The sequence below is a fragment of the Alexandromys fortis genome, unplaced genomic scaffold, assembly GCF_014885135.2.
Source record: "Alexandromys fortis isolate MF-2015 unplaced genomic scaffold, M_Fortis_MF-2015_v1.1 scaffold_183, whole genome shotgun sequence".
NCBI lineage: Eukaryota > Metazoa > Chordata > Mammalia > Rodentia > Cricetidae > Alexandromys > Alexandromys fortis.
In genome coordinates, this window is record NW_026068079.1 from 2,730,290 (window position 1) to 2,755,930 (window position 25,641).

The window sequence follows — 25,641 nt, forward strand, 5'->3', positions numbered from 1 at the left end:
CTGGTGAGTCTGATTTTGTGGCTGGCTTATCCCCAGGTCCCCATGTGGCTAAGTAGGGATCTATTGTCTCTTGTCTTCCTAGAAGGGCACCTTTTGATTAGGGCCCCACCCTTTTGGCCTACCTAACTTTAGGCTCTGTATTCTTAATGGTTTGAATGTAAAATGTCTAGTCCCACTCCCTGTCCTGTTGTAATAGGAGCGGCGGGGCTGCGTCCCCAGCACCCCGGCCGCCTGGCTAGCTTATGCCCCGAAATAACAACACACAAACTGTATTCTTTTAAACACTGCTTGGCCCATTTCTATCTAGCCTCTTCTAGGCTAATTCTCACATATTAATTTAGCCCATTTCTAATCATCTGTGTAGCACCGCTAGGTGTGCTTACCGGGAAGATTCTAACCTACGTCCATCCTGGGTCGGAGCTGCCTGGGAGAGGGAGCCTGGCGTCTCTGCTCCAGAGAGCAGAGCTGTCAAGTCTGAGCTCACTTCCTCTTCCTCCCAGCATCCTATTCTGTTTACTCCTCCCACCTATGTTTTAACCTATCAGGGCCAAGCAGTTTCTTTATTGCTTAACCAATGAAATCAATAGATTGATATATGACACTCCCACATCATTGTCCCATTTCTACTGTCTGTTCTGCTGAGATGTAGGAGGAGGCTGTCCTGGCTGCACACCTGCTGCCAGGCCTTCTCCTCTGAGGTGGACTGTACCCCCTAGACTCTGTAGTGGTATGGCTTCCATAGACTTGGGCTATGGCCTCTGTTCTCCCTAATAGATTTCTGACCTCTCGGTCTGCAAACCTGAGGTCATGGAAGCAGTTCAGTGGCATAGTGCTTGCCTAGGATGCAGGAGGCCCCGGCTGTGATTCCCAGCCCTGCTGCCTCTGTCGTGGTGGTACACACCCCTAACTCCAGCAGTCCAGGATCAGCCTCAGCTACCAAAATTTTTATTTATTTATTTATTTATTTATTTATTTATTTATTTATTTATTTAAATCCAAAGATAAAAACTGCCTGTCCTGGCGGCATGGGCTTGTAATTACAGCTACTCTGGAGGCTGAAGCAAGATGTCATGTTCAGCCTGGCCCACATAGTGAATTCCAGCCAGCCTGGGCAGCTCAGTGAAACTGTATTTCCACAGGTAGGGCGATTGCCTAGCATGCATGTGTATCTGGGTTCAATGCTCAGTACTTTAAAAAAGGTAATTAATTAATTGAAAATAATTTCATTTTAAAATAATAAACATTATTATTTATACTTTTAAATATTTCTGACTAATACAATTATTTTTGTTTTTCAAGACAGGGTTTCTCTGTGTGGTCCTGGCCATCTAGGAACTCTCTCTCTATGTAGACCAGACTGACCTCTAATTTAGAGAGAGCTTCGCCTGCCTCTGCCTCCTAAATGCTGGGATTAAAGGTGTGCACCACCACCTGTCCAATTAATTTATTTTGAAAAACTGCTACATTTATTTTAAGGGCTAAGATTTAGAGAAAACTGAGCCTGCAGTACTGAGGTATGCAGTGCTCCTTCCTGCAGGGACACGGAGTTTCACCTCCAGGCCTTACTTCTCCTTCCTGCGTGTTTCAGTTTCTGTGACGCTGGAAGTGCAGCCCAGGACCACCTGCCTGGAAGCAGGTGCTGAGCTTCCGCGCAACTCTTTTAGCAAAAACCTGTCATTACATCCGTGCTCACAGTTCTGTGGGGTTTACTAGATGAATAATGCCATGTAGTCAATATTTCAGTGCCATCCTGTGTGGTCGCCTCCCTCAGCCCTCCACAGTCCATGTACCTTCCCTCCCCCAGCTCCCAAGCCCCTCTAATCGTCCCATTCTGTCTCTATCTTCCTGTCTGTCCACAGTTTCACAGAGTTGGAAGCACACCACACACCGTACAGCCTTTTGAGCTTTCAGATCAGCGTCTTCCTTTGCCACATTGTTTTCTAACATATTTGTTGAGACACAGCATCATGCATGGCTCTGAGGGTCAGCACAGCAGTTCCGTGTGGGCCTACCACCTGCCATGACCAGCCTGGGGGAATAACACTTCCATCTGCCCAGACCTGCTGGGGACCTTGATGACTTCTCTGCTCCTCTTTAGTGGACTAAGGACTGCTCTAAGCAATAATTACTGTGCCACAACTCTGCAGTAAATGTTGAAGGTCCTTCAAGTATGATTTTATTTTTCTACATGATCTTTCATGTTAACTCCTGATGAACTGGGGCTGCAGTTTTTACTAGGCTGCCTTTGCAACAAGCTGCAAACGGGCAGTGCCCAACCCTCCAGCACAGAGGCTGCCTCTGCCTCTGCCCTTAGAATTCCTGTCTTTGAAGTAGAATGGCTCCAAGTCTGCTTCATATGGTACTTCACACTTCTTGTCTGTTCTTAGGAATTGTCTCTGTTGCTACTACAAATGAGATTTCCTCCTCCTCTTGTATCTTCTGACTGGTCAATATTTGTCTGTGAAGGCTGTGGACTTGAACTTGAGAACTGAGAGGTCCATTGAGAATTCCAATGTAAGTCTGCATCTGGGTCAGTTGCCTCAGGCTGGGATATCAGCCCCCCACCTCCTACTCCAGATTTTGTCCTCCCTCCCTCCCTCCCTCCCTCCCTCCCTCCCTCCTTCCTTCCTTCTTTTTCTCCCTTCCTTCCTCCCTCCATCCGTGTGTGTGAATGCAGGCATACACATACCTGTGTATGTGGAGTCCAGAGGATAAATGGAGGTCAGAGAACAATATTTTGGGGAGTCTTCCACTTGGTTTTGAGGCAGGGTCTCTCTTGTTTCTACTACTTTGGTGTGTACTTTAGGCTACCTGGCCAGTGATCTTACCTGGAATTCTTGCCTCTCCTCCATCTTCTTTGCACACCACCACATCCAGGTTTCTACGTGGGTTCTAGAGCTTGAACTCAAGTTGACAGGCTTGGGTAGCGAACACTTTTACCTGGTGAGCCATCTCCCTAGCCCTCCAGTTTCCTTTCTTGTAGAATAAAATGATTTGCAATAAATTCCATTTCTCAGTGCCCTGTCTGTGCATCCAGCAAAAACAAACTTAAATTTGTCTTTCTGCCTCTTTGCCATCTTTGTGACTGAGAATTCAGCTATGCTTCCCTGCTTCATTCTGTGGAGCTGGGCTTCAGGTACCTGTCTCTCACAGGTCCAGGCCTTGTCAAACCCAACATTTCCACAACAGGAAAATGTCCCATGCTTGTCTGCAAGAGCCCAAGGCCTGGGTCTGGCTCTCATTTCTCAGTTCACTTAACTGCCCATCCCAGGGCTCTGTTGAGCATTTTCTGGGTGGTACCATCCCAAAAGTGCAGGACCCTGGCTTTGAATTCTCCCGTCCAGTATGACCAGATGGTGACAGGAACTAGGAGGCTGTCGGTGACTCCTGTCTCTGAGGCAGTGCTATTGGAGCAGGCAGGCTCAGGTGAAGAACAGAGGGCAGAGGGCCTGGAACAGAGAAACAGCGTGTAGTCTTGAGGAGCGAGAATTCTGTGTGTTAACTAATAGAGAGCTAACAAGTAGAGCACCACTGAAAGACCGTGGTGGGAACTGCAGAGGAAGCCACTGCACGGGGCAGGGTTAAGGAGGGAGTGATGCAATCACTTAGGGACAGCCTTACAGGTGGGTGAGGTTGGAGCACCCGGATTTGCCTTAGAGACACTGTAACTGCATTCAGAGTGAAGCTGGTGCCCCGTGGGGAAAACAGACCTCCATACAGCAGCCAGTGGGTTGGGAGGCCAGGGCTTGGGAGCTGGGGAGCCTGGTGGAAAAGCAGGCTCACAGAAAGACCCTGGGGAAGGGCTTGGTTGGAAGAGCTCAGTTTATTATAGTAGTCATTGTTAACAGGTGGTCAAAGAAATGGAGACTCTCTGCTGGGGACTGGCTTTCAATTTCCTTAATTTTAATTAATTTAAAGGTAAATGCTGAGGTGAACTAGGAGGGGTAGAGGAAGGGGGAAGCTATTCAAATTATATTGTATGAAAAAAAGAATCTATGTTTAATAAAAGTGAGAAAAAAATTAAGCCGTAAATGCAGCAGTTACCATTAGAGCATGTCGTGGTGTTCCTGTCCAGTATGGTGAGGTCCGATGCCCAGGTCATCAGAGCTGCAGTGTTACCTGGTCTGATGGTCCACTGGGGTAAGAAAGGAGTCTCCGTCTGGGGTCATACTACTCTGCCACCGGCATGCTGGGCATTCTTGGACAAGTGCTTTTACCTTTCTGATCTTCACTGGTCTCGTCTAGAAAAGAGGAACCCTTATCTGATATTTACTTGCCTTGGGTGGTAGGCTTAAGGTCAGAGCTGAACCAAGTGGGCAGCTGGCCCAAGTCCGGCACTCCCCAGTTCCATGTGGGCTATTCTCTGGAAAGTCCCTAGCACTGACTTCAAGGCCCTAGCTCTGACCTTGATCCAGTCTGACCGTGGGTGAGTCCATCCCCCTGTCTGATCTCAGGTTTCTCATGCTGCCCTGAAGCCTTAGATCAGGCCTCCACATGGAGACTACAGATCTGCCAAGGTTACAAGAAGGGAGCAGGTGCCACAGGCTAGAATTGAGCCTGAATGGGCTTTGCCATACCGCCCACTGCCTTCTCGGTAGGTTCTGCTCGGGCAGAATCCAGGTTCATAGAGGCTCAGCGTGTGGCCAGCCCCTTCCATCCTGGTCCTTACCCCTACCCCAGCTTCACACCGACCCCAATCTTTGATTTAAGTACGGGCAAGGCTTGCCGACTTCCGAACTGTTGGGAAAAGCTTATGTTGTCTCATTAAAACTGCATTGTTCACTTGTAGGAAAAGGGGTGGGCGGGGTGGGGGCCATTAAACTTTTATACCTTACATGGAAAACTATTAAAGATTCATAATTGCAATAAAACTCCTTAATAGAATGGGAATGCTAACTGTGGTGACACTGTAATCAGCCGGGCCTCATTTGGGGCCCCATAGTCTGCTGCAGTGAGTCCTTGGAGTTTGGTAGAGCCCCGGAAGGTTCATGAGACCTTCCAGCCCTGGCAAGGGTACGGGGCTGGAAGCAGGAAGTCCTTGGGTCCTTTCCCTGTCTGTCCCATGATGACGATCCTGTCTCTCTCTGCTCAGCACAGGGATGGACTTCTTGGCAAACTTCTTTGCCGACAACCTTTGCTAAGGGATCTCAGAGCCACTGTCGCCCACCCCAGCTTCTCGCTTCTCTTTCTTCAAGCCCTGTCACCAGCGTGCATAGAGTCCCTACGGGTCGTGAAACCCAGGAGAGGCAGGCTGCTTTGTTTGTTTCCTTGTGATGGTGCCTTGTCTGCCCAGCCCGGCCTGAAACTGGTGATGCTCCTGCCTCAGTGCCCAGGCGCTGGTTGCATGTGTGCTTCACTGAGTCTAGCACATCTCCATGTCTTTTCTCCTCCTCCTTTTTTGAAATTTTGAGTAAAAAGTTTTATGAGATCATTATCATTTAGAAGGCCTTTGAGAAGGTTATTTACACTAATGAACATTTTCACAGTCTGAAAAAAAATTGTTTCTGCTGATGACTGTTTTTCTATTGGATCCCCTCTCTACACAGAAGCATAAGAAACCCCCATCAGAGCTTCTGTTAGTTCAAATATGGCAAATCCATAAAGGAGGCTGTGTGTGTGTGTGCTTGCGTGAATGTGCATGCATGCATGCGTGTGTATGTGTGTGTGTGTGTGTGTGCGCGCACGCATGTGTGTGTAAATAGACAAGAAACATTCTTATGAGGGTCCCCTCATAGTGTGTCTTCTCAGCACTCAGTCGAGGGACAGCGAAGGCTGGGGGCACAAGGCCACATCCCCAGTCTTGTCACATTCACTTCTGGCTGGAAGCCAAGATGTCTGTAAATTGAGATGACAGTGGGAACTTGAGGGTGGGCAGTGTCGCAAGATGGTCAGCTGATGCTGGAAGAGGTGGGGACCGTGGGAGGACTCCCAGAGACAGAACGGCCTGGTTAGTAGGTGACTGAGTGGTGAGGGCGTCAGCGTAAGTAGGAGTCTTCAGAAACACAACTCACACACACTGAGTACTGACCGTACAGAGGCTCTCCTCTATGTGTCCCTCCTGTGTTTGCTGAGCACCTAATATGTGCTATTTGAAGAATGGGAGACACAGTGTGGGCATGCTACTCACTCAGGAGTAACAACCAGTATTTTCTGAGTTCTCCAGAGGAGGTAACTGGGAAATGAGGTAACTCATATGCATAGTGGGTAAATGAACTGATCTATTCTGTTTGGAAGGAAACAGATGCAGAGCCATGAAGAGCTTTGTGTTCCTGTCTCTGTTTGGGGAACGGCTAGAACACCCTCTGAGAACACTGAGACTTGGGCATGCTTGAGAGAGTGGTGCAGCCCACTTGGCTACTGTGCTATTGTTGCTGGACTTCTACAGGAAGACTCTAGTGTAGCACCCTGTAGAGCATCCCGAGGGAGACACACTAGCTTTTCTTGAGAGTCACACAAGCAGTCAGTGTCTGAACCGACAGAGCTTCTTGACACATGTTCTACTGCTGAGAGACACCAGCTTTTAGAAGAAAGCAGTTAACTGGGGACTGGCTTACAGTTTCAAAGGGCGTGATTACCATGACTGGGAGTGTGGCAGCAGGCAGGCTTGGCATTGGAGCAGTAGCTGAGAACTTATAAAAGATGCTTAAGTTGCAGGCAGAGAGACTGGGTCTGCTGTGAGCATCTTAAACCTCAAAGGCCACCTCCTTCAACAAAGCCACACCTGTTCCAAAAAGGCCACACCTTCTTTTCTTTCCCAAATAATTCCACTATCTGGAGACCAAGCATTCAAACATGAGCCTATGGGGGCCATTCTCATTCAAACCAGCACACCTTCCTACAGCAAGAGGGTTAGAGGGTGCCTTGGAGCAGATCCGATGCTGGGGAAGGCATCATGGAGGGGCCAACTGTAACCCCCAAACATGGTAGTTTTCAGCCCAGCCCTGGATAAAGAAGCCAAAAGGGGATGAGGAAACCGGGCTCGCAGGCATCTGTCTGGGTGACCTGTGTCCTACTGCAACACCCTGCTGTTCTCCAGCTGGACTGCAGGGAAGCCCTGTCACCTCAGCCTCCTCCCACAGGGATAGGCTTATTCAGCAGTCCTGAAGGAGCGAGGCTCTGCCAGTCAACCTGAGATTCCAGCACATAGATACCAGGATGTAGTTGAGGCCTGCACTGTGCCGGACCGCTCACAGCCTGTAGGAATGGTAGGGTCTGAGTCCACACTAGAGAGAGGACTGACGTTCAGAGCCACGGTAGCCCATCAGCAGCCTGGGGCACCAGGAGGCCGTCCCTGTAGGTGTTTGACATAAGCACAGAGTGCCACTGTGAGGACTTGTGTGGTGGCCCTGGGCATCGGAGCCATGCATCATTATTCTGAGCATCTGCCACTCATCTGAAGCTCCCTTTAACAAGGTGATCCGAGTTTTATCTGGCTTCTGGTCCAGTCTCACAGGCCTATGAACGGGCTTATTCTTTCCTGGCCATTCTCTGCTGGGATCCAGAGCCAGGCTCTTGGAAACGTGCCTGCATACAGCTGCTCCTCCAGACAAGTACCTTTAATTAAACTCCGGGCTGTAATGAAGTATGCAGAAAGAAAGATTAAAAGTCGAAGCTGCAGAGGGACACTTAAGAAAGCGAAACACTGGAATATGAGGTACAGCCTTGACTGGGCTCCCATGGCAGGCTCTGGAACAGTGTATGACATTTAGGGTGCCCCCTGACAGACCCCGGGCCAGCGACCACAGACGGAGGTCACTTCCCCCTCTGCACAGGAAGGCTAGTGCATGAGCAGTTCTGTTCTGGGCTCAACTACTGGACTTCAGAGTAGCCAAGAGAGGTGGGCCAAGGCAGAAGCGACAAGATTCAGACCATCACGAGAAAACTGCTGAGCACTTGCTGGCAACATCCTAAGGCCATGTTTGGTCTTGTTCCTTTCTTTATTGGGAGCCCAGGGGACTATCTACATTCTCAGTGCTCAGTCTTCTAACTTGGGAGGCCAGTGGCAAGGGAGTGAGACTCGTCATTGTGGGTGGTACCAAAGTTTGGTGGTATATATAGACAGGCTGGGAAGGCTAGACATTTGAAGGAGGGCAGTCCTGGGCTCACGTCCACTTGAGGGAAATGGGGCGATGTTATATGGCATGGAAATAGCAGGGGCAGGATTTGAACCTGGGTCCGATGGTCTCTGAAGCCCTTAACCACATGTTTAGTCTCCTGTATGATGACTGTGGCCCACACAGATGAAATGTTGACTCAGGAGACACCCGATGAGTGTTTCTTTTCTGTGCTTTTTTCTCCTTTAGTAAATTAAAGTGTTGCTGACATTGTAAAGTGACAAGAGGTGGCTCAGTGTTGAGAGGCGTTGCTGCCCTGGCAGACAACCCAAGTTCAGTTCTCAGTTCTCAGCTGTTGGCTCACAAGCACCCGCAACTCCAGTTCTATGGGATCCAGTCCCCTCTTCTGACCTCCGTGGGCGCCAGGCACCACACATGTATACAGTGCACTTAGGGGTCTGTGTGTGTAATAATGTGTGCTAGGTAAGGAATCTCAACAGCATAGACTCATGTGGAAATAACAGGTGTCCACTTCACTCCGGCTCTGCATCCTGCAGTGACTCATCTCACCCTCACCTCTAAGCTGCCTTGCTTCTGGTAGACTTTGGGGACGATCATAACTGACATACTCTCAGAGCTGTCACTATAGAAAGTGTCCTTTCTAGTGACCGGAGCAGGGCTCTTCACATGTGACCCTCAGGCATCCATATAGCCTCTCTGAACCTCAGTAACCTCATCTCAGTCTGGCAAGCGGAGAGCTGGGACAAGGGCAGCCCATGTGATGGTGTTGGGTCTTGGCAGGTTGGGGACCAGATTCTGGAGGTGAATGGGCGGAGCTTTCTCAGCATCTTGCATGACGAGGCGGTGAAGCTGCTCAAGTCATCCCGGCACCTCATCCTGACGGTGAAGGACGTTGGAAGGCTGCCCCACGCACGTACCACCGTGGACCAGACCAAGTGGATTGCCAGTTCCCGGATTGGGGAAAGCACCACCAGCTCAGCAGGGTCTGGCTCAGGCACAGGGTGCAGGGACCCTTGGGTGACTTCTGAGAATCAGTGTTTCTCTCTCTTCTCCTGGTGTCCCAACCCTGACATCCATTGCCCTCGTGGGCATGAGCACGGGCTCTTCCCTTCCCTCTCCTAGCCTCAGTGTCCCCAGGGAAAGATGAAATGCAGGCTGTAGAGCCCCCAGTCTCTGCCAGGAAGCAAATCACTTACCTCTCTCTGGGTGCCTAGTGTTGCATCTGGATGTAGGCTCTGCCCCATCCTATACTGCCAGAGAGGACCCCAGGAGGTACTTGGGATGAAAGAGTCTCAGAATCCAGGCCTAGCAATGTACCCATGTCACCCATGGTCCCCAGCATACTTCTCCACCTGGTGGCTGGTGCCTCCTCGTCTGACACCCCCAACAGTGGCATATTTCTCTCTTTCATTTCCTTCCTTTCTTCTGTATAGTGCTACATTTTTTTTAAAAAAATTATTTCCAACATATTTTTAAAATCAGATTTCCTGTTTAAAAACTGGATTTCTGGTAATTTCTTAAAATTACAAACTCTTGCAGCATAAGCCTATGTTTTCTCATGGAAATATAAGCTAGAGCTGAGGTGTCCCTACAAGTTGCCCCCAGGGGCTCCCAGTCCTGTTCCCCACCCTCTTGGGGTGAGATGGTTGACCTGGATCACCTGCCAGAGGTCTTTCATTCTCCCACACCCGTGATTCCCAGCTCCCCATTGCTCCCATGCCAAGCAGAGAACTCTGGGTCCCATCAGGACAGAAAGCACACCTTGCACAGTGTGGCAATACTGAACATATTACTAATGGAGAAGGCCACCTGCCCTTCAGCAGCTCCTAAGCAGTGACTATGAAGCATTGGTGTGTGGTTTCTCACACTTTTGCTGTATTGGGGGTGGGACGAATTTTTTTGAGACAGGTCACAAATCCTGTGCTGGCTTGGAACTTGCTCTGTAGCTCAGGCTGGCCTTGGTCTTCAGATCCTCCCATGTGCTGAGGTCATAGGCATGTGCCCCCATGCCAGATACTAAGCCTAGCTTTCCTGCTGCAGCTCAGCCTCTCCCCGTGTGACCCATTCCATGTACTAGCATGTGCTGAAGGGGCTTGTTTCTCTCCATAGGTTTCCAGGGGACCTCAGAGAGGAAGGAACAAACAAGGTAGGTCTCTTCATATGTGGGACATCCTTGGTGTCTTCTTCCTGTCCGCTCAGTTCCAGACAGAGTATGCCGAGGACCGTACACACTGTAGGGAGTTTCAGGCTGCCCAGCTGTCCAGATGCTCGCTGCCTTCCAGCCACTGCTCATTCCTGGGATAAGGGCAGGGAACAGAAATCACAGGGTCCCTGCTCTACAGCTGGGGCGAGGGGGAGGTCCTAACCAGTGGAAGACTTGCAAATTTAGACAGACCAAGCATTCAAATAAATATCTAATTAGAAAACAGACCCGGAACCATCGAGGAAAGGTGGGCATTAGGAAAGAGTAGGAGATGTGTCAGTAAGCCTAAGTGGGATGCCGCGCAGAGGCAGAGATGCGAGCCATGCCAAGGCAAGAAGAGCACGTGCCACTGGGACGGAGTGGGTATGGGTTAGTGGAAGACCAGAAGCAGAGACTGGGTGTGGGTCAGAGCAGAGTGAAGTCAGGCTAACCTGTGCTCACAGGCTTTGGGGCCATGGAAAGAGGGTGGGCAGTGAACACTGTGTACAGAGTCCACTGCAAAAAGTTTGTGTTTCCAAGATCATTTTAATGCTCTTGGCAGGGTGACGGTGTGGGCCAGGGAACCCGAGGAGAGACTGGGTGGTATCAGCTGGTCCGTGGTGAGGACTGTTGGTGTAGTTTGGAATCTGACTGGTCCGTGGTGAGGACTGTTGTGCAGTTTGGAATGAGTTAGGGGAAGAGATCTGAACTGCAGTTTAGAAATGCAGGGACTCTTATCACTACAGCTTACTAAGAGAGATACCAAAGCCCACAGGGTCACATGGTGTGTGGAAGGATAGGTACAAGGATACGCAAGAGCCAAGTATGAAAGTGCCCAGTGACTGCTTCGTGACCAGAGACGGCCACACAGTGCCATTGCCCCGGGGTTGGGTTCAGAGGTTCCTATGTATGTGGAGATAGATCATCAAATGTAGAAGCCATGACATCCCTCCTCAGTGTTGCTACTGGCTCTGCCAGGTCCTCTGGCTCCAGAGCAGCCTAGACTTCGCTGCCCTTTGTCCTTCTGTCTTCCAGCCAGGATTTTACAAGGGCCCAGCTGGCTCCCAGGTGACCCTGAGCAGCCTGGGGAATCAGACACGAGCCCTTCTGGATGACCAAGCTCGACATCTGCTGACGGAGCCGGAGCGTGCCACCATGATGTACTACCTGGACCAGTACCGTGGCGGTGCCATCTCTGTGGAGGCCCTGGTCATGGCACTGTTTGAATTGCTCAACACACATGCCAAGGTAACCTCTGCCTTATGCCCCCATCCTGTCACCAAGGGCTTCAGATCAACTGAGTAGATACAGGGGACCAAGACCTCAGATCCCCTGCGTAGATATGGGGACCAAGGTGGCCCATCGTCCAAACTCATGGCGGAGGGGTAGAGACAGAGTGCAGTGGCCATTATCACAGACTATTCTCACAAGCAGGGTCTCGGGGGATGGTGAGGGGCTAACCAGTTCGAGAAGCCTACTTAGATGGAAGTCTGTGGGCCAGAAACTGCTGAAAGGAAAAAGTAACTTAATCTAGTGGGAAGGAATAAACTGAGGCAGGCAGAGGAGATACTGCTTGCAGACGCACAGGGCTGAGAGGGCACTCTGGGTGGGAGGGATGGCCAGAGTCTCTGTGGCATGAATGTGATACTAAGTTCTGGGGCTTTGTCACCTGTGTGTGCTGAGAAGGAAGAGATTATGGGCCTGGTGTTTGAGTGCTCCCCTGAGGACACTGGAGAGTCCGGGAGGTTAAGGAAGGGAGACACCGGTCTCACCTGCTGGCAGAGGGGCTGAATATCCTTCTGCCATATTCACCCCTGCAGTTCTCTCTCCTGTCTGAGGTGAGGAGCATCATCTTGCCCCAAGACCTGGACCGCTTTGACCACCTGGTGCTGAGGCGAGAGATAGAGTCCATGAAGGCCCGGCAGCCCCCAGGCCCTGGTGCTGGAGACACGTACTCCATGGTATCCTACAGTGACACGGGCTCATCCACAGGCAGCCATGGCACCTCCACAACTGTCAGCTCAGCCAGGGTGAGCTGCCCCTGCCCTATCCCTGGTGAGAAAGTCAGGGCTGCAGTTAAGACATTAGCTTTTCCTTACAGAGCCCGAGTCCCTCCTCTGTAAGAGCCTGGCTGTTGTGGAGTACCTACTGTCTGCTTGACATAGGGGCAGTGGACATGTAAGAAAGATGTGCCTATTGGGGCTCTCGGTCTGCGGATCCCAAGGAAAAGGTATTTTTTAAGGGACAGTTAGGGGCCGTCAAGATGCCTTCAAGGGTAAAGGTGCTTGCCACCAAATCAGTTCAGTCCCTCTGGCTCCTAAGGCAGAAAGAGAGAACTAGCCCCTGCAAGCTGTCCTCTGATTCCCACACGTGTACCACCTGCAACTCTAGGTCCAGAGGATCTGATGCTTTCTTTTGACTTCTGGAGCTTCCTGCACACGTGTGCAGACACACATATGTGCTTGCATGCACGCGTGTACACACACACACACACACACACACATGATAAAAATGTAGTAAAATTTTAAAGGATAGTTGGACACAGTAACAGCTATATAAGTGCAGTTCACAAGAAGAAGGCGTGGTGTTCGGCTCAGGATCAGCCCCTACACAGTGGCAGTCATGGTTCTGACTGTGGTTCTGGGTTTCACAAGAGGTGACCTGTTGTCTGTGGAGCCCCAAGCCTGACTTGGCTTTCCTGCCAACTCAGTAGCTCCCAGTCCAGCTAATCCGTCCTGGAATGCCGTTCTGCTCTGGGATTCTCATAGGCAAATGTTCGATTGGTTTTTGTTTTGTTTTTCTTTTGTTTTGAGACATATGCAGCCCTAGCTGGCCCGGAACTTGCTATGGAACCAGGCTGGCCTCAGACTCCCAGAGATCTCTTTTGACTTTTGCCTCTGCCTCCTGACGGATGGATGCTACCACGCCAACAACAAACGCCTTGTTTCTTATCAGGGGACAGCCAGGTGTCTTATATGAGGGATTGTCAGGTGGGTGGGCTGGAGGCCCAGAGCTGCTCTTGTCGCCCTTGGGAAGGGAGGGAAGTGGTGGTGGCTCTGAAGCCTGAGCTCAGTGAGTTCAATGGCAGGCTGACCTGCAGGAGGGATGGGATTCCTGATGACCGTCTGATGACCCAGGGCGAGCAGCCTTCACGCCTAGGCATTCTGGTTTCTCACATGGCTTAACACCAGAGCTCTGGTGTCTGGAAGACCCCATCTCTTCTTCAAGGGCCCTTGTTCTTTCCTGGGGTGACGCCAGAGATTGCCATGCCTCCCTCCGGGCTCTGAATAGGCCAGCAGCTGTTTTTCAGATCATCAGATTCAGGGTCGGTCAGAGGCCCTGCACCCATATTGCTAGGTTTGCTCCAACCTCAGGCTGTGTAACACCTCATGATGAGATGATTTCAGGCTAGGTGTCCTGGTCTGCATTTTACTCTTCTCTGAGTCTGAGCTCTTATGACCTTGGCCTTAAAATGTTCATGTGTTGCAACCAAGTGTAGCTCTAAAACCCCAGGAGTTACCCACAGGCTAAACCTGCACGTAGCAGGCTACACAGTGGAAACATCTTCTGGTCCAGGAGGCAGCAAATCTGGGTTTGAGTCCTAGTCTCCTGTGCCTCAGTTTCCCCATGTATATATAAACTGCATAAGGTCCTGATAGCTCTGGCTGCAGCAGCCTGAGGTCCTGAAGACAGAGCAGGCTGCGGGACAAGAGCAGAGCTCTGCAGAGAGCAGCAGTGGCCTTCCCATCCCTGAGAAGTCAGAACAGCACCCATAGTGCCCAGTGCACAGGGCACACCTTGGGCACAGCAGATCATATATCAAGAGTGGTTCTGCACAAGCAGCTTCTGGGCAAATGGGAGGGCACCCCAAAGTCCCTTTGCACCGTTTCTAAAATGGGGACCAGTCAGAATCCATGACCATTCAGGGTACCCTGGAATGTCAGAACAGGACATACCCATGTCCCCCAGTAGAGAGGAACTCCTGGGGTGGGGCCTAAGAGAGACTTGCAGGTAGGAATGTCCCCTTACCTCTCTGTGCCTCAGTTTCCTCCCTTGTAGGGAGAACAGAAAAAGAAAGCTGTCTTGGCCTGTACTGGAGTCCATGGAATGTGGCCACAGCCCTCGGAGAGCCTTGCCTTTCCCTGCCGCCTGCCCGCTTGGGCAGCCTTTTTAGAGATGTGCCCACTGGTAGATACATCCCCAAAGGCTCTGGGAGGCACTGGGCTGGGGATGCTGCCCCTCCCTTTTGCCCTTTCCCAGGGACTCCACAAGGCACTCTCTGAGGCTCAGTTCTAGGACTGCTGCTGATCCCTGAGGACCTAGCCTGCTGGACCAAAGTCTCCAGCCTGTTCTCAGCAGGTGCTGGCACCACACCTGCCCCAAGTCATCGACCTCTAGACACCCCTGGGGAGAATGGCATTGGCTCTCCAGAGCAACAGGGCCTTCCTGCTTCCTCTGAGGACCCCGCTACTCCCCTCAGTAGGCTTGGGTGTTGGGCAGGGGTCACTATGCTGAAGCTTCTTGATCCCCTGACATTCATTTCATGTATTTTTCTTTTTGCCTTTTGCCCATCCACCCTCCCTAGGAGCGGCTGCTGTGGCTTATAGACCTGATGGAGGTACCGTCCTTCTGCAGGGGTTGGGGGGCAGAGGTGGGGTTAGCCCTTCTTGCCGCTTCTGACCTCTGCACTTGTCTCATCTGGGGACCTGGTGTTCTTGCTGCTCAGTCTGTCTTCTGGTCACCACTTCATCAGTGATCCCAGGCAATCCTGGCTTAGCCCTGTCACTTGCTGTGTGACCTCAAGCAGTAGCTCTGCCTCTCTGGGATTAGTTTTAGGAAAGGAAGGTGATCCTTCTGTGCTATGGGTGGAGAGCATGGCCAGCCTTTGTTTGCCGTGGCCTCTGCCTGTCTGCAATGTCCTTCCTGTTTCCTGTGGCCTGTCCCCATAGCTTGGGTAGCTGATCTTATAGGAGTCTTCCCTGAACCACTTGAGAAGATGACGTCCAGCTCTTGCCTCACCGTACTTTCGTGAACAGGAGAGGTCAGTAGCCCCTAGTCACCAGTTTTTGAGGGAAGTGACCATGTCTGGGGTCGCTGCAGGGTTCCTGGAGTTTAGCTCACAACTCAGCCTGTGTGAATGCTGGAGCCTTTATAACAGCTAGGACTTGTGGTGTGCTCTCTAAGGTCCAGCCCAGCATTTCCCAAACATGTCTCCTGAGGCCTTCCCAATGATCATGAGCACTAAGGCTCTCCTGCTACAGAGACACTCAGAGAGGGGGAGCAGCTTGTCCCAGGTCACACAGCTTACTGGACAAGGGTCCCTGGCCTGCTTGCCTCTGTGTGGTGTTGTGAACACTGTCCTCCGACCCCAGTTCTTCCAGACCTTGTTTGCTGGGCATCACCTAGCAGTCAGCCTGTCTGTCTGTCTTTTCCCTCCCTCCTCTGCCTTCCTTTCTGTTAATCCTTCTGGGGTGCATGCCATGTGCTGTGTGCAGCCCAGGAGCTATGGGGCAGCAGAGAATAATAGAGATCCTCTCCTGAGCTAGAGTGCAGAGGCCAGCAGGAATGGCGGAGGACGAGATGAGTGGTACCTTACGTGATTAGGAAGAGAAGGCAGGGCACCTGGGGCTGGGGGACTGGCCCCGCTCCCTTGAGAAAGACCCAAAGCAGGTGAGAGAGAGCCACGCCCACATCTGGGGGTGGGGCAGTTCAGAGAGCAGGAGCAGCACATGCAAAGGCCCTGAGATTGGAGCATGAGAGAGCCACGCCCACATCCGGGAGGGTGGGGCAGTTCAGAGAGAGGAGCAGTGTGTGCAAAGGCCCTGAGATTGGGGCATGAGAGAGAGCCACGCCCACATCCGGGAGGGTGGGGCAGTTCAGAGAGAGGAGCAGTGTGTGCAAAGGCCCTGAGATTGGGGCATGCCTCCCACCTAATAAACTGCCTAGGACGCCGATGGAGCCAGATCAGGGTGAATCCAGCAGGGCAAGCCATGTGCTGAAGCCTGTGAACAAGCCGAGGCCCTGATCTGGGATCTCCGATTATTGAGACTAGACAAGGATGCGCAGACACATTCCCAGGGAATAGCGAGGGCTCTAAGAGGCACAGTAATGGGTTGATAAAGTGCCAGCTCTTCCTGCCTCAGACTGCACACACAGGTCATCTGGGGTGAGGGGCAGGGGACACCACCTCTTTATTCTAGCACCACTTGACCCTTTAGTGCCGTGTGCCTTTGGGGACACCCCTTCCCTAATCTTGCTTTAGTCTCCTCATGTCTAAGACCATGGCTGACCTCCATGGCTCCTTGGATTCTAAGCATCCTTTCTGTTAAGTGGTGCTGTCTTAGGGTTTTATTATTGTGAAGAGACACCATGACCACTGTGACTCTTACTTAATTAGGGCTGGCTTACAGGTCGGAGGCTCAGTTCATTATCATCATGGAGGAAGCATGGTGACACGCAGGCAGACATGGTACTGGAGAGGGAGCTGAGAGTTCTGTATGGATCGGCAGGCAGCGGGAAGAGAGAGTGACACTGGGCCTGGCTTGAGCATCTGAAACCTCAAAGCCACTTCCATCTTCTTCCAACAAGGGCACACCTCCTAATAGTGCCTCTCCCTATGAGTCCCTGGGGGCCATTTCATTCAGTCCACTACAGATGCTAGAGAGTATTCAGGGGGTATGTCCGGGGATGGTGACAGTGTCCCCCAACTCTGCAGGGCTATAGCAGAGGGAGAAAGATATGGAAGAGAAGTTTACCCCCAGTCAGTAAGGCAGAGCTGCAAACAGAACTGGTAGAAGACAGCCAAGCCCATTCCTCCCTTTCCCACAGACCTTGAACACACTACATCCTCAGAAACACGTCTTGTTCTGACTCCTGAGTGAGCTGACTTCCCCAGTCGCAGGGAGAGTAGTTGAGGACAGGCAGGGACCCATCACCAGCACAAGCCCAGAAGATGGCAACCGCCCACAGGACTGGCTTCCAACATTTGCCCGTATCTCAGGGAAACGCACCTTGTCTTGGCGTCTGGCTGCCAGTGACCCAGAGGACCAGGCATCCCGGTTCGGATTCCACAGAACCCAGATTCCCTGGGTCACATGGTAGAGTGATCTATTCCAGGTTACTCATGGTTCACTGTGCAGCAACATCTGCTCAGAGCAGAAGCCATCAATCAAGGAAACTCCCACCCCACCGCACTATAGACAAATGACATCCTCCTTCAGTTTGTCTGCCACTCAACCTGGAGCTTTTTCACCAGCCTCTAAACAGCATCACATTCCCTAAAGAAATCACCGGCCTGCAGCGTGAGCAGACAAATGCCTGTCGGCGTCTGTGCATCTTCAATGTGAGCAGGGCAGATGCACCATTGCCCCGGCCGTAGATCCTACCAACTGGGCTTGGCACCCCAAACTCACAGTGGGTTGTCTTGAGCAGGCAGCATAAGCTTTCCAGTCCTGTTTCCACATCTGTGCACTGGATTGGAAACACCTGTATCTTTGGGTTGTCCAGGGAAGCTGGGTGGATGTGTGTTGGGAGCATGTAAGGGTGGACAGGAAAAGACTAGAAGTCAGGGCCGCTGTTGCTCACTTATATCAACTGCACAGAATCTGACTATCACCCCAGATGTTTCTGCCAGGATTGAAATACCTCCGCTGTGTCTGGAGTAGGACCCTGGGACTTCCAAGGTTGTTGGGATGGTACCCCACCCTTGAGGCCACACTTTCCTCATCCTTAACACAAGAGGCAAAAAGAGGCTCCCAGCATTGCTGCTTCAGTTCCTGAGCCTCCCTCTTTACAGCACATTGAAGAAGGGAGACTCAAAACTCACTGGACTGAGTGACATCTTCTTGTCATTCAGAGAGGGACAAGGAGCAGAGGGTGTGTCTGCTCCCTCCTTTGACTTGGGACTGATTGTTAGGTTGAAAGACTCCTCTGTTCAGAAGACCCTTTATTCCTTCCCTCACCTGTCCAGCCTGACCTTGCCCTGCAATGTTTATTGAGTTAAGCCCTCCCTACTATCCACCTGGAGCTCACAAGTCCACTGGAAGGAGATTTCGGCAAAGGGAACTACATAAGGAGTGGGACCGTAGCTCATATTCCAAGCATGAGCCAGGCCCTAGGATCCATCTGTAGTACCCTAGGTAAACAAGCTACTAATTCAGTGCCTGAGGGTCTATGAGAGGATGATCCAGGCATGATGGCAGGGACACCGCAGAGTCAGTCAAACCAAGATCCGGAGTTTGGCACCAGTCAGGCACCAAATGAGGCAAGACGGTTTAGGAACTTTGACTTCAGCTGTGGCATATGTGACAAGTGGTGTTGGGGGTGATGAGATGTGGGACAAAAGCCACCTGAGTGTGCAGAGGGCCAGGGAAGCAGTGGGCACCGTGTAGGTCCCTGGTGAGCTTACATGCCTTGATCTTCCATGCTGTGACAAATTACCTGCCTCAACGTAAGAGAAGGAGGCTTATTTTGGCTCTAGAGAGTTCAGCCCCCACGCCTGTACACAGAGCATCGTAGCGACCAGAACAGATAAAGGGGAAGCTGATCACATGTTGGAGGAGGGGGCTTGAAACAGAAGGGAGAATAGAAAGAAGCTAGGACAAAATGCAGCTTCACAGACACACACACACACACACACACACACACACACACACGGTGACGCAACATCCTCCGACTAGGCCCTACTTCCTTTTTTCACAATGTCCCAATTTTGTCATTATTTTGACTACATCAAAGAATGAATCTACTGATTAGGTCAGAGCCCTCAGGGTCCTATCCCCTTCCCAATGCTCATCAGCGAGCCACCGAGTCCTCACGAGGCTGTGGGAGGCATTTCATATTCAGACAATTAACAGTGCCCAGTGCCAGGGAATGGACCACTCCAGCATAATCCCAGGGCGTCCCTCCTCTGAGAAGAGCATCACTTCATTCTAACAGTCTCACACAGCCCAGCACCCCAGAACCATCCTGTCACCAGGGCGGAATGGTCCCCTCCATCTCAGCAGCATTCGGTCATGGCCAAGCCTTTACAGAGTACCTGCCTCGCTGTGTGAGGACTAGGGTGCTGGGAGCCAGTCCATGAGCCCCAGCTCCTCTGAACGTAGCAGCTCTGTTGTCTCAAGAGAGCTGACAAATGGGAAGCTGGGCAGTGTGCTGGCTTGCGAAGAGTCCTTCGCTGTTTGAGCCGTAAGCCTCTGGAGACTGGTGGAGCCCTGGCTCCCTTCCTAGAGTGGCAGCTTCAACTGTTGAGTAGTGACAGAGCGCTCAATTGTTTGACAGTATGCCGTTCTCAAACCATGGGGGCACAATGGCAGTGGTGCTGCCAGCTCTCTCCTGGTGAGGAGGTGGGGCCCTGGTCAGTAAGCCTGTGCTTGTGAGGACAGCACGGGACTGGGAGATGCTGTAGACAGCTGAGTGACAGCAAAGATCCCTGGGATCCCCGGTGATGGTGGCTACCTTCACTCCTGTTGGAAGAAGGTTCCGAGCCAGGCTGCCTGTCCCTGTCTTCCCTCTCCAGAGACCTGATTCCCCTTCAACATTTGCCCTAAGGGCTCCTCCTGACCTGGCTTTTGTGGGTCGTACTTTCTTTCCGCTGTGTGCCATCCTTTTCCCAGGACAAATGAGGGAGGTGCAGGGCCAGGTGTCACCTCAGCAGAAGGACGTGCAGTCTGGCTAGCAACATCCCAGCTGGGCTGTACTGATTCTACCTCCATGCCCTGTCCTGAGAAGCGAATGTGCCCTTTGCTCTCGTGAGAGCTCTTTGCTCTCATGTTCTGCCTGTGAGGGAACGGGAGTGTTCTCACAGATTCCCAGCCGACTTTGAAGAAGGAATCACTGTCCCAAGCAATGCCGGGACTTCCACCTCCCCAAATCATTTCACCATCCTTCACCTTTCCTGGGGAAACTCTTTTCATACCAGCTCTGGTTTTGCTGCCACCTTGCTTTTTTCTCTCTGTGCATCTGCTTTTCCTGTGGCTGAACTGTCTGACTTTCCCCACCCTCCCTACCCGTGAAACCTCTCCCTACCTTTCCCTTATTTATACGCTTTCCTCATGCAGAGAGCGAATGCTGCCCCATACACACACCTCACACACACACACACACACACACACACACACACACACACTTGGCCTTCTGGAAGCCTTTGAAATTTAGTGCCTCAGTTTCTCCTTATACAGAGTGGACAGTGTTCCATCCAGTGCCAGACCTTAGATGCATTTTGTGGTGGGGGAGAGGATGGAGGGAGTGGCCTGACACAGGAGAAACAAGGCTGGGAGAACAAAGAGCTGAAAATAGCACCTTTATGTAAGCAAGGAGCAGGAGGCAGAAACTGGGATGACTTGGGAAGGGTGGTACGGTGTGGGGAGGAGCATTACTTTGCTGAGGTGGCGTTGGTGATACCCAAAGCGGGCATTGTCTGTTCTCGGTACCTGGGTGGAAGTCAGCACAAGGATAGATCCTGGTCCCTCATTTCCCGTTTCCACTTTCCTGTCTCCATTTGCTCTGAGGCAGATATGTGAGAATCTGGACCTTGCTGTACCCAGTCAGATAGACGGGAGGGACTGTCCTGTACCCCAAAAGCCTTGTGGAGGTTGGAGACCGAGACAGTGGGGAGGAACTTAAAGAACTCTAGACTTGGATGGGTGGCTTTGGACCTCTCTGAGCCGCAGGCTGGGCTGTAGAACAGAGGGGATTCTCACGCATCAGCCCTTCGGGTGTGGAGAAAGCCGCAGGCAGCTGGCATTGGGATGCAGTATCCAGGACACGCAGGCATGCCCTGTGGCCTCGAACCTCAAAGCCTGCCCTTAGGGTTCTGCTCTATTCCTTGGCTGGGCTTGCTGCAGCTGTTTCAGGTGTACAGGGAACATGCCTGGGAGACTTGGGGATGCAGAGTGTCTGGATCTGGCAGACGGAGCCGGCTGTGCTGCTCTGCCTTCCAGCCAGGAGCTGTATGCTCCACTTCTGCCCCTGCCCGTCTGAAACACCGGGGCTCTGTCCACTTCCAGGTGGGATGCAGGTTACTATAGAATGGCTGTCCTATTGAGGGTCACCATTGCTCTGATAAAACACCACGATCAAAAGCTGGGGAGGAAAGGGTTTATCTGGCGTAGGCTTCCACATCCTTAGCCCATCACCGAAGGAACTCAGAACCTGAAGGCAGGAGCTGATGCGGAGGCCATGGAGGGGTGCTGCTTCATGGCTTTGCCAACCTGCTTTCCTACAAACCCCAAGACCACCAGCCCAGGGATGGCACCACCCACAATGGGCTGGTCCTTCCCCCTCCCCCATCAAACACTAATTAAGAAAATGCCCTACAGGCTTGCCTACAGTCCAATCTTATAGAGGCATTTTCTCAATTGGGGTTTCCTTCTCTCAGATGACTTTGTCAAGTTGACATAAAATTAGCCAGGACAATGGCCATGTATCCTGGGGCCTGTCACATTCCTCTAGATCTATAATCACTTGGGAGATGACAGACAATGGGGGAGAGCCATGTGCTTGCCTCAGGGTCATGGGAAATTGCATACAGGAAGGTAGGAAAAGAGCCAAGCACCTGATCCTCACCTGGCCTCAGAACTGTCCCACCTCACCCCCTAAATCATAGTCAGTGTTTGCTGAATGACTAATGATGCCCCAGGCTCCCAGTGCTTGCTTGTAGTCATCTCCCCTCCTCTCCCAGAATCCCCTGCAGCAGGTGGTATGGGCCGTATATGCCTATAGCAGACGCTTCTTTTGGCCTTGGAGTAGACACCATGGATTTTCAGAATTCTGTGTCTCCTACTGAGGCTAGAGCTTGGCTGTGGATTTCTGGGAAGAGCCTGCCTGGACAAACTGGCATCCCCACTCCCCTCAGCCAGGAGGCCGTCTCTGATGCCCCCCACCAGGGATGTTTCCAGACAGCACCATGTTGATGACCCCTCCTTCTGAGGGGCTCGCCCACAAGGGCCACAGTATACTTGGTAGACCTTCCGCTGTGGGGGAAGTTTGCAAGGCTTCCTGGATTTCTAATGTGGAAAACCTTCCAAGGTACAGGGCCAGGCCCTATGGGAAGAGCCATCTCGGTTAGTGGATTAACTGCATGACATGGTCAGCTACCCGGAGAGGCAGGACTTCCCTGTTGTCACACAGCCATAAGAGGCAGAGCTGGGTGTGAGCTCAGGAAAACCTCGGGGGCGGCCTGTGAAGAGGACTCAGCATCCTGTCCACTGCGGCTTCCTCACCGACCTTTGCAAACACATGTCCTCTGTTGCCCCGAAACACCTACAGCTTCTGAGGAAGCAGTCGACATCCAGCAGGCTCCACATGAGGGCCTTCCTTTACTGTTATGCCTGCCTCTGTCCCAACCATCAGTACTGGCCCCCTCCTCAACTCCCAGCATGCTCAGCCCCTGCCCCGGCAGCTAAAACAAGCAATTCATTTTCTCATATAGACTCATCCGTTTATTTAGACCCAGCAGCACGGTTCTGAGCACAGAAGGTGCAGTGGCCTGAGTCTTGCCCTAGTTTATACCCAGAAGGAAGAGGAGATAATACAGGCGCACGTGACCTCTGTATAGAAAAGTGGGCCAGGTCAGGATAGATGAGCAGTGCTATCTCTGGTGCCCATGGCGACGGCTGGCCTGGGAGGCCTCAGTGATGAGAACCGAAGGAGAGGTGGAAGTGAATCAGAATGGTGCAGGTGGTGGAACAGCTAGCGCAAAGGCCCTGGGGCAGGCGTGGTTGCCGTTAGAAGACCGGAGAAACAGCAGAAAGAGCCGGGTCGTGTAGCCAACATTGGGGGGCTTGGAATGTCTCCCAGGGCCTTGCTTGGGCGGGGCGTGTACGTGGGTTCTTTTCCGAGGACGGTCTGGCTGCTGAGTGGGGAGCAGAGATGAGTGAGAGAAGAGGAAAATGGGCAAGGGGAGGGGTGGCTTGCTCAGGTAGACGCCATGCCGGAGGTGACCTGGGAGCCAGCAGAGCGTGTCTTAGCCCGGCTAAGAAGACGGCTGGTGGGAAGAGCGAGCCGCGCTGCCTGCAGTGCTCCCTCTTGGCAGAAGGGATGAGCTAAGGGAATCTTCGTGGAAAGCAAACTTGACCTCATACCCGGACAACCCACTGCCCCCAGGCGACCAAGAGCTGGCAGGAAATACTCAGGCATTCTCTGTGTTATTCTGCGTTTATGCATACACTGTTCCCAGTGTCTGATACATGGCTTCCTGCTCACAGAGCCAGTGTCCATCCCTGACCCATCTAGGAAGCCTTGCTTTGTCTCTCTCCCTCAGTGTACCACGTGCTGATAGCCATGTGATGCCCTCCGAGGTCATCCTCCCCCTCCCCCTGCCCCGCTACCAACACATGCACATACACACACACACACACACACACACACACACACACACACACACAGGGTGCTGCCTCTCCTTCAGTCCTAGCTGCTGGCCCAGAGCCTGGGGGTTATTCATATGTTATTAATGGGTCACAGGAGACTTCAGCCAGGTCTAGGTGCCTGCATCAGCCAGTGTTGTCCATGGAAGCAACCTACAGGATTGCTCTAGAACACAGGAGGAATCATGAAGGCGACACTCCGGAGACCTTGGCAGCTGGGAAGCCCCAAGACTTCCGTCTGCAGGCTGGAGGCCCCAGACCTCTGTTTTATCCAGCTCAGCTTGAGAAGCAGCAGTCCTGCTGTTGCAAGGGCAGGTGAAGGTCTTGGCGAGACTCAGCACTGGACTGCTCTGGCCTGGACCTGGGCTCAGCCATTACATTATAAAAAGAAAAGTAGACTGTGAGGCAGGAGAGAGTGGGAATCCCTTGAAGTCACTCTTCTTCCTCTGTGGTGTTCCTCTGGGGCTATGGTGTGGACTGTGCCTGCACAGTGGAGATAATGTTTGTGGCTGATTTTTTCCAGGAACATCCCCACAGGCACAGAGAACTAACACCTACTAGCTGTTTATGCATCCCCTAATCTAGCCAAGGGAACACAGGTCCAGTCTCGTTGATAGTCTGGAGGGAGAAGGAGATGATGGCCTCCCGAAGCTCCCCATTCCCCCACTTCCGGAGAACCCAGCTCAGAAGCACGCACTTTGCTGGTCCAGAGAAAGCCTTTGGCGTCATGAAGTCACTTAAGGGAGTGTGGACTAGGGATGGAGTGAGGCTCTGCAAACACGGCCCAGGGCTAAGAGCGCTAGCTGCTCTTCCAGCAGATCATACTGGGTGGTTCACAACTGGCTGTAACTCCAGCTCTAGCGAATTTGACTCCTCTTTAGGTCTCCACATGCATACCACACTCACACAGAGACAGACACAGATGTGTGCACATACACAGTGTGGAGTAAGGAAGAGATGAATGTTTTGTCATATGGGATCCACTTTTGCATTAAGTTCCCCCTTTGGGGTTGGAGCCATAGAACAGCACTTCAAAGTGACTAATAGAAAAAGTCATGGCATTGCTTGGAATGGGGTTTGCCGGGGTAACCTCAGCCATCGGAAGGGGTCACAAGATCATAGGTTCCGTGGACCAGAAAACAGGTGGACTCTCCTCCCGGCTCTTGCCTGCTCAGCTTGTCTCTTGTCCATTTCCAGAACACGTTAGACTTGGAGGGAAACGGCGAGACCACCCAAGGCAACGTTAACACCCTGCCGGACGTGTCTGTGGTAAGACCTGCTTGGTTATACTCCCAGCGTTGCTCGCGGAGTCCTGGGCTCTCCTGGGGATAGCCACAGAAGGAGGACACAGGGTGGGTGGGAGTGTAGAGCCTCTGCCCACCCACCCAGCTGGTTGCCTGGATTCTAGTCCCACCTCCCTGTTGCCTATGTAGCCTTTCTGTAACATAGAGATGAAATCGCTGCTCCTCACTCATAGCTGGGGCCAGAGTGAGTCGAGTGACTTAGTCAAAGCATTGGGACAGTGTCTACAAGGCTGTCAGAGCTTTGCAAGTGTGGACCCTGACCTAAGGAAAGGGGCTGGGGACACTGCATCTCAGGCACCTTGTCAGCACGTGCTACACTCTGCTGCCCTTGTCCCTGCTAACCTGCTGGTGGGTGCACTGTGCTCAGAGAGGCACCTCACCCTGTCCGTGGCCACACAGCCCTGCAGCCCAGGTGCCTCCACCCTTCCTCCCACCTCCACTTGCCAAGATCATTCGTGCAATGGAAATGTTTGTTTTGTGTTACCATCTTCTTCCTCCTGCCTCTAATTAAGTCTTGTCACTCATGATGAGCCCATGCTGACGCCAAGAACTTCAATTCCCAGAGGAACCAAGTGGGTCCCCAGAGGCGCCTGCCAAGATCCTGGCACTCCTCAGCTGCTGAGACATAGGGAGCAGTTTTCCACCGAGCAATGCATTATTCAGCAGAGCGTGGCCAGGAGCTGAGGCACAGGGCCCGAGTCCTTGCGCGTCCAGCA

At 52.2% G+C, this 25,641-nt stretch overlaps 1 protein-coding gene across 7 annotated transcripts in view; it reads left to right on the forward strand.

Annotated features, from left to right (window-relative positions):
* Whrn (whirlin) overlaps positions 1-25,641 on the forward strand; it is an 83,558-nt gene that overhangs the window by 54,156 nt on the left and 3,761 nt on the right. For 2 of the 7 annotated variants that reach the window (XM_050121806.1, XM_050121807.1), the window contains exons 4-9: positions 8,856-9,058; positions 10,185-10,221; positions 11,293-11,505; positions 12,078-12,287; positions 14,843-14,875; positions 24,819-24,890. In XM_050121806.1, the coding sequence (XP_049977763.1) occupies positions 8,856-9,058; positions 10,185-10,221; positions 11,293-11,505; positions 12,078-12,287; positions 14,843-14,875; positions 24,819-24,890 (768 nt within the window). Of the gene's footprint in view, positions 1-8,855; positions 9,059-10,184; positions 10,222-11,292; positions 11,506-12,077; positions 12,313-14,842; positions 14,876-24,818; positions 24,891-25,641 lie in introns of all 7 variants that reach the window. The other 5 variants (XM_050121809.1, XM_050121810.1, XM_050121812.1 and 2 more) reach the window with 4 other exon arrangements.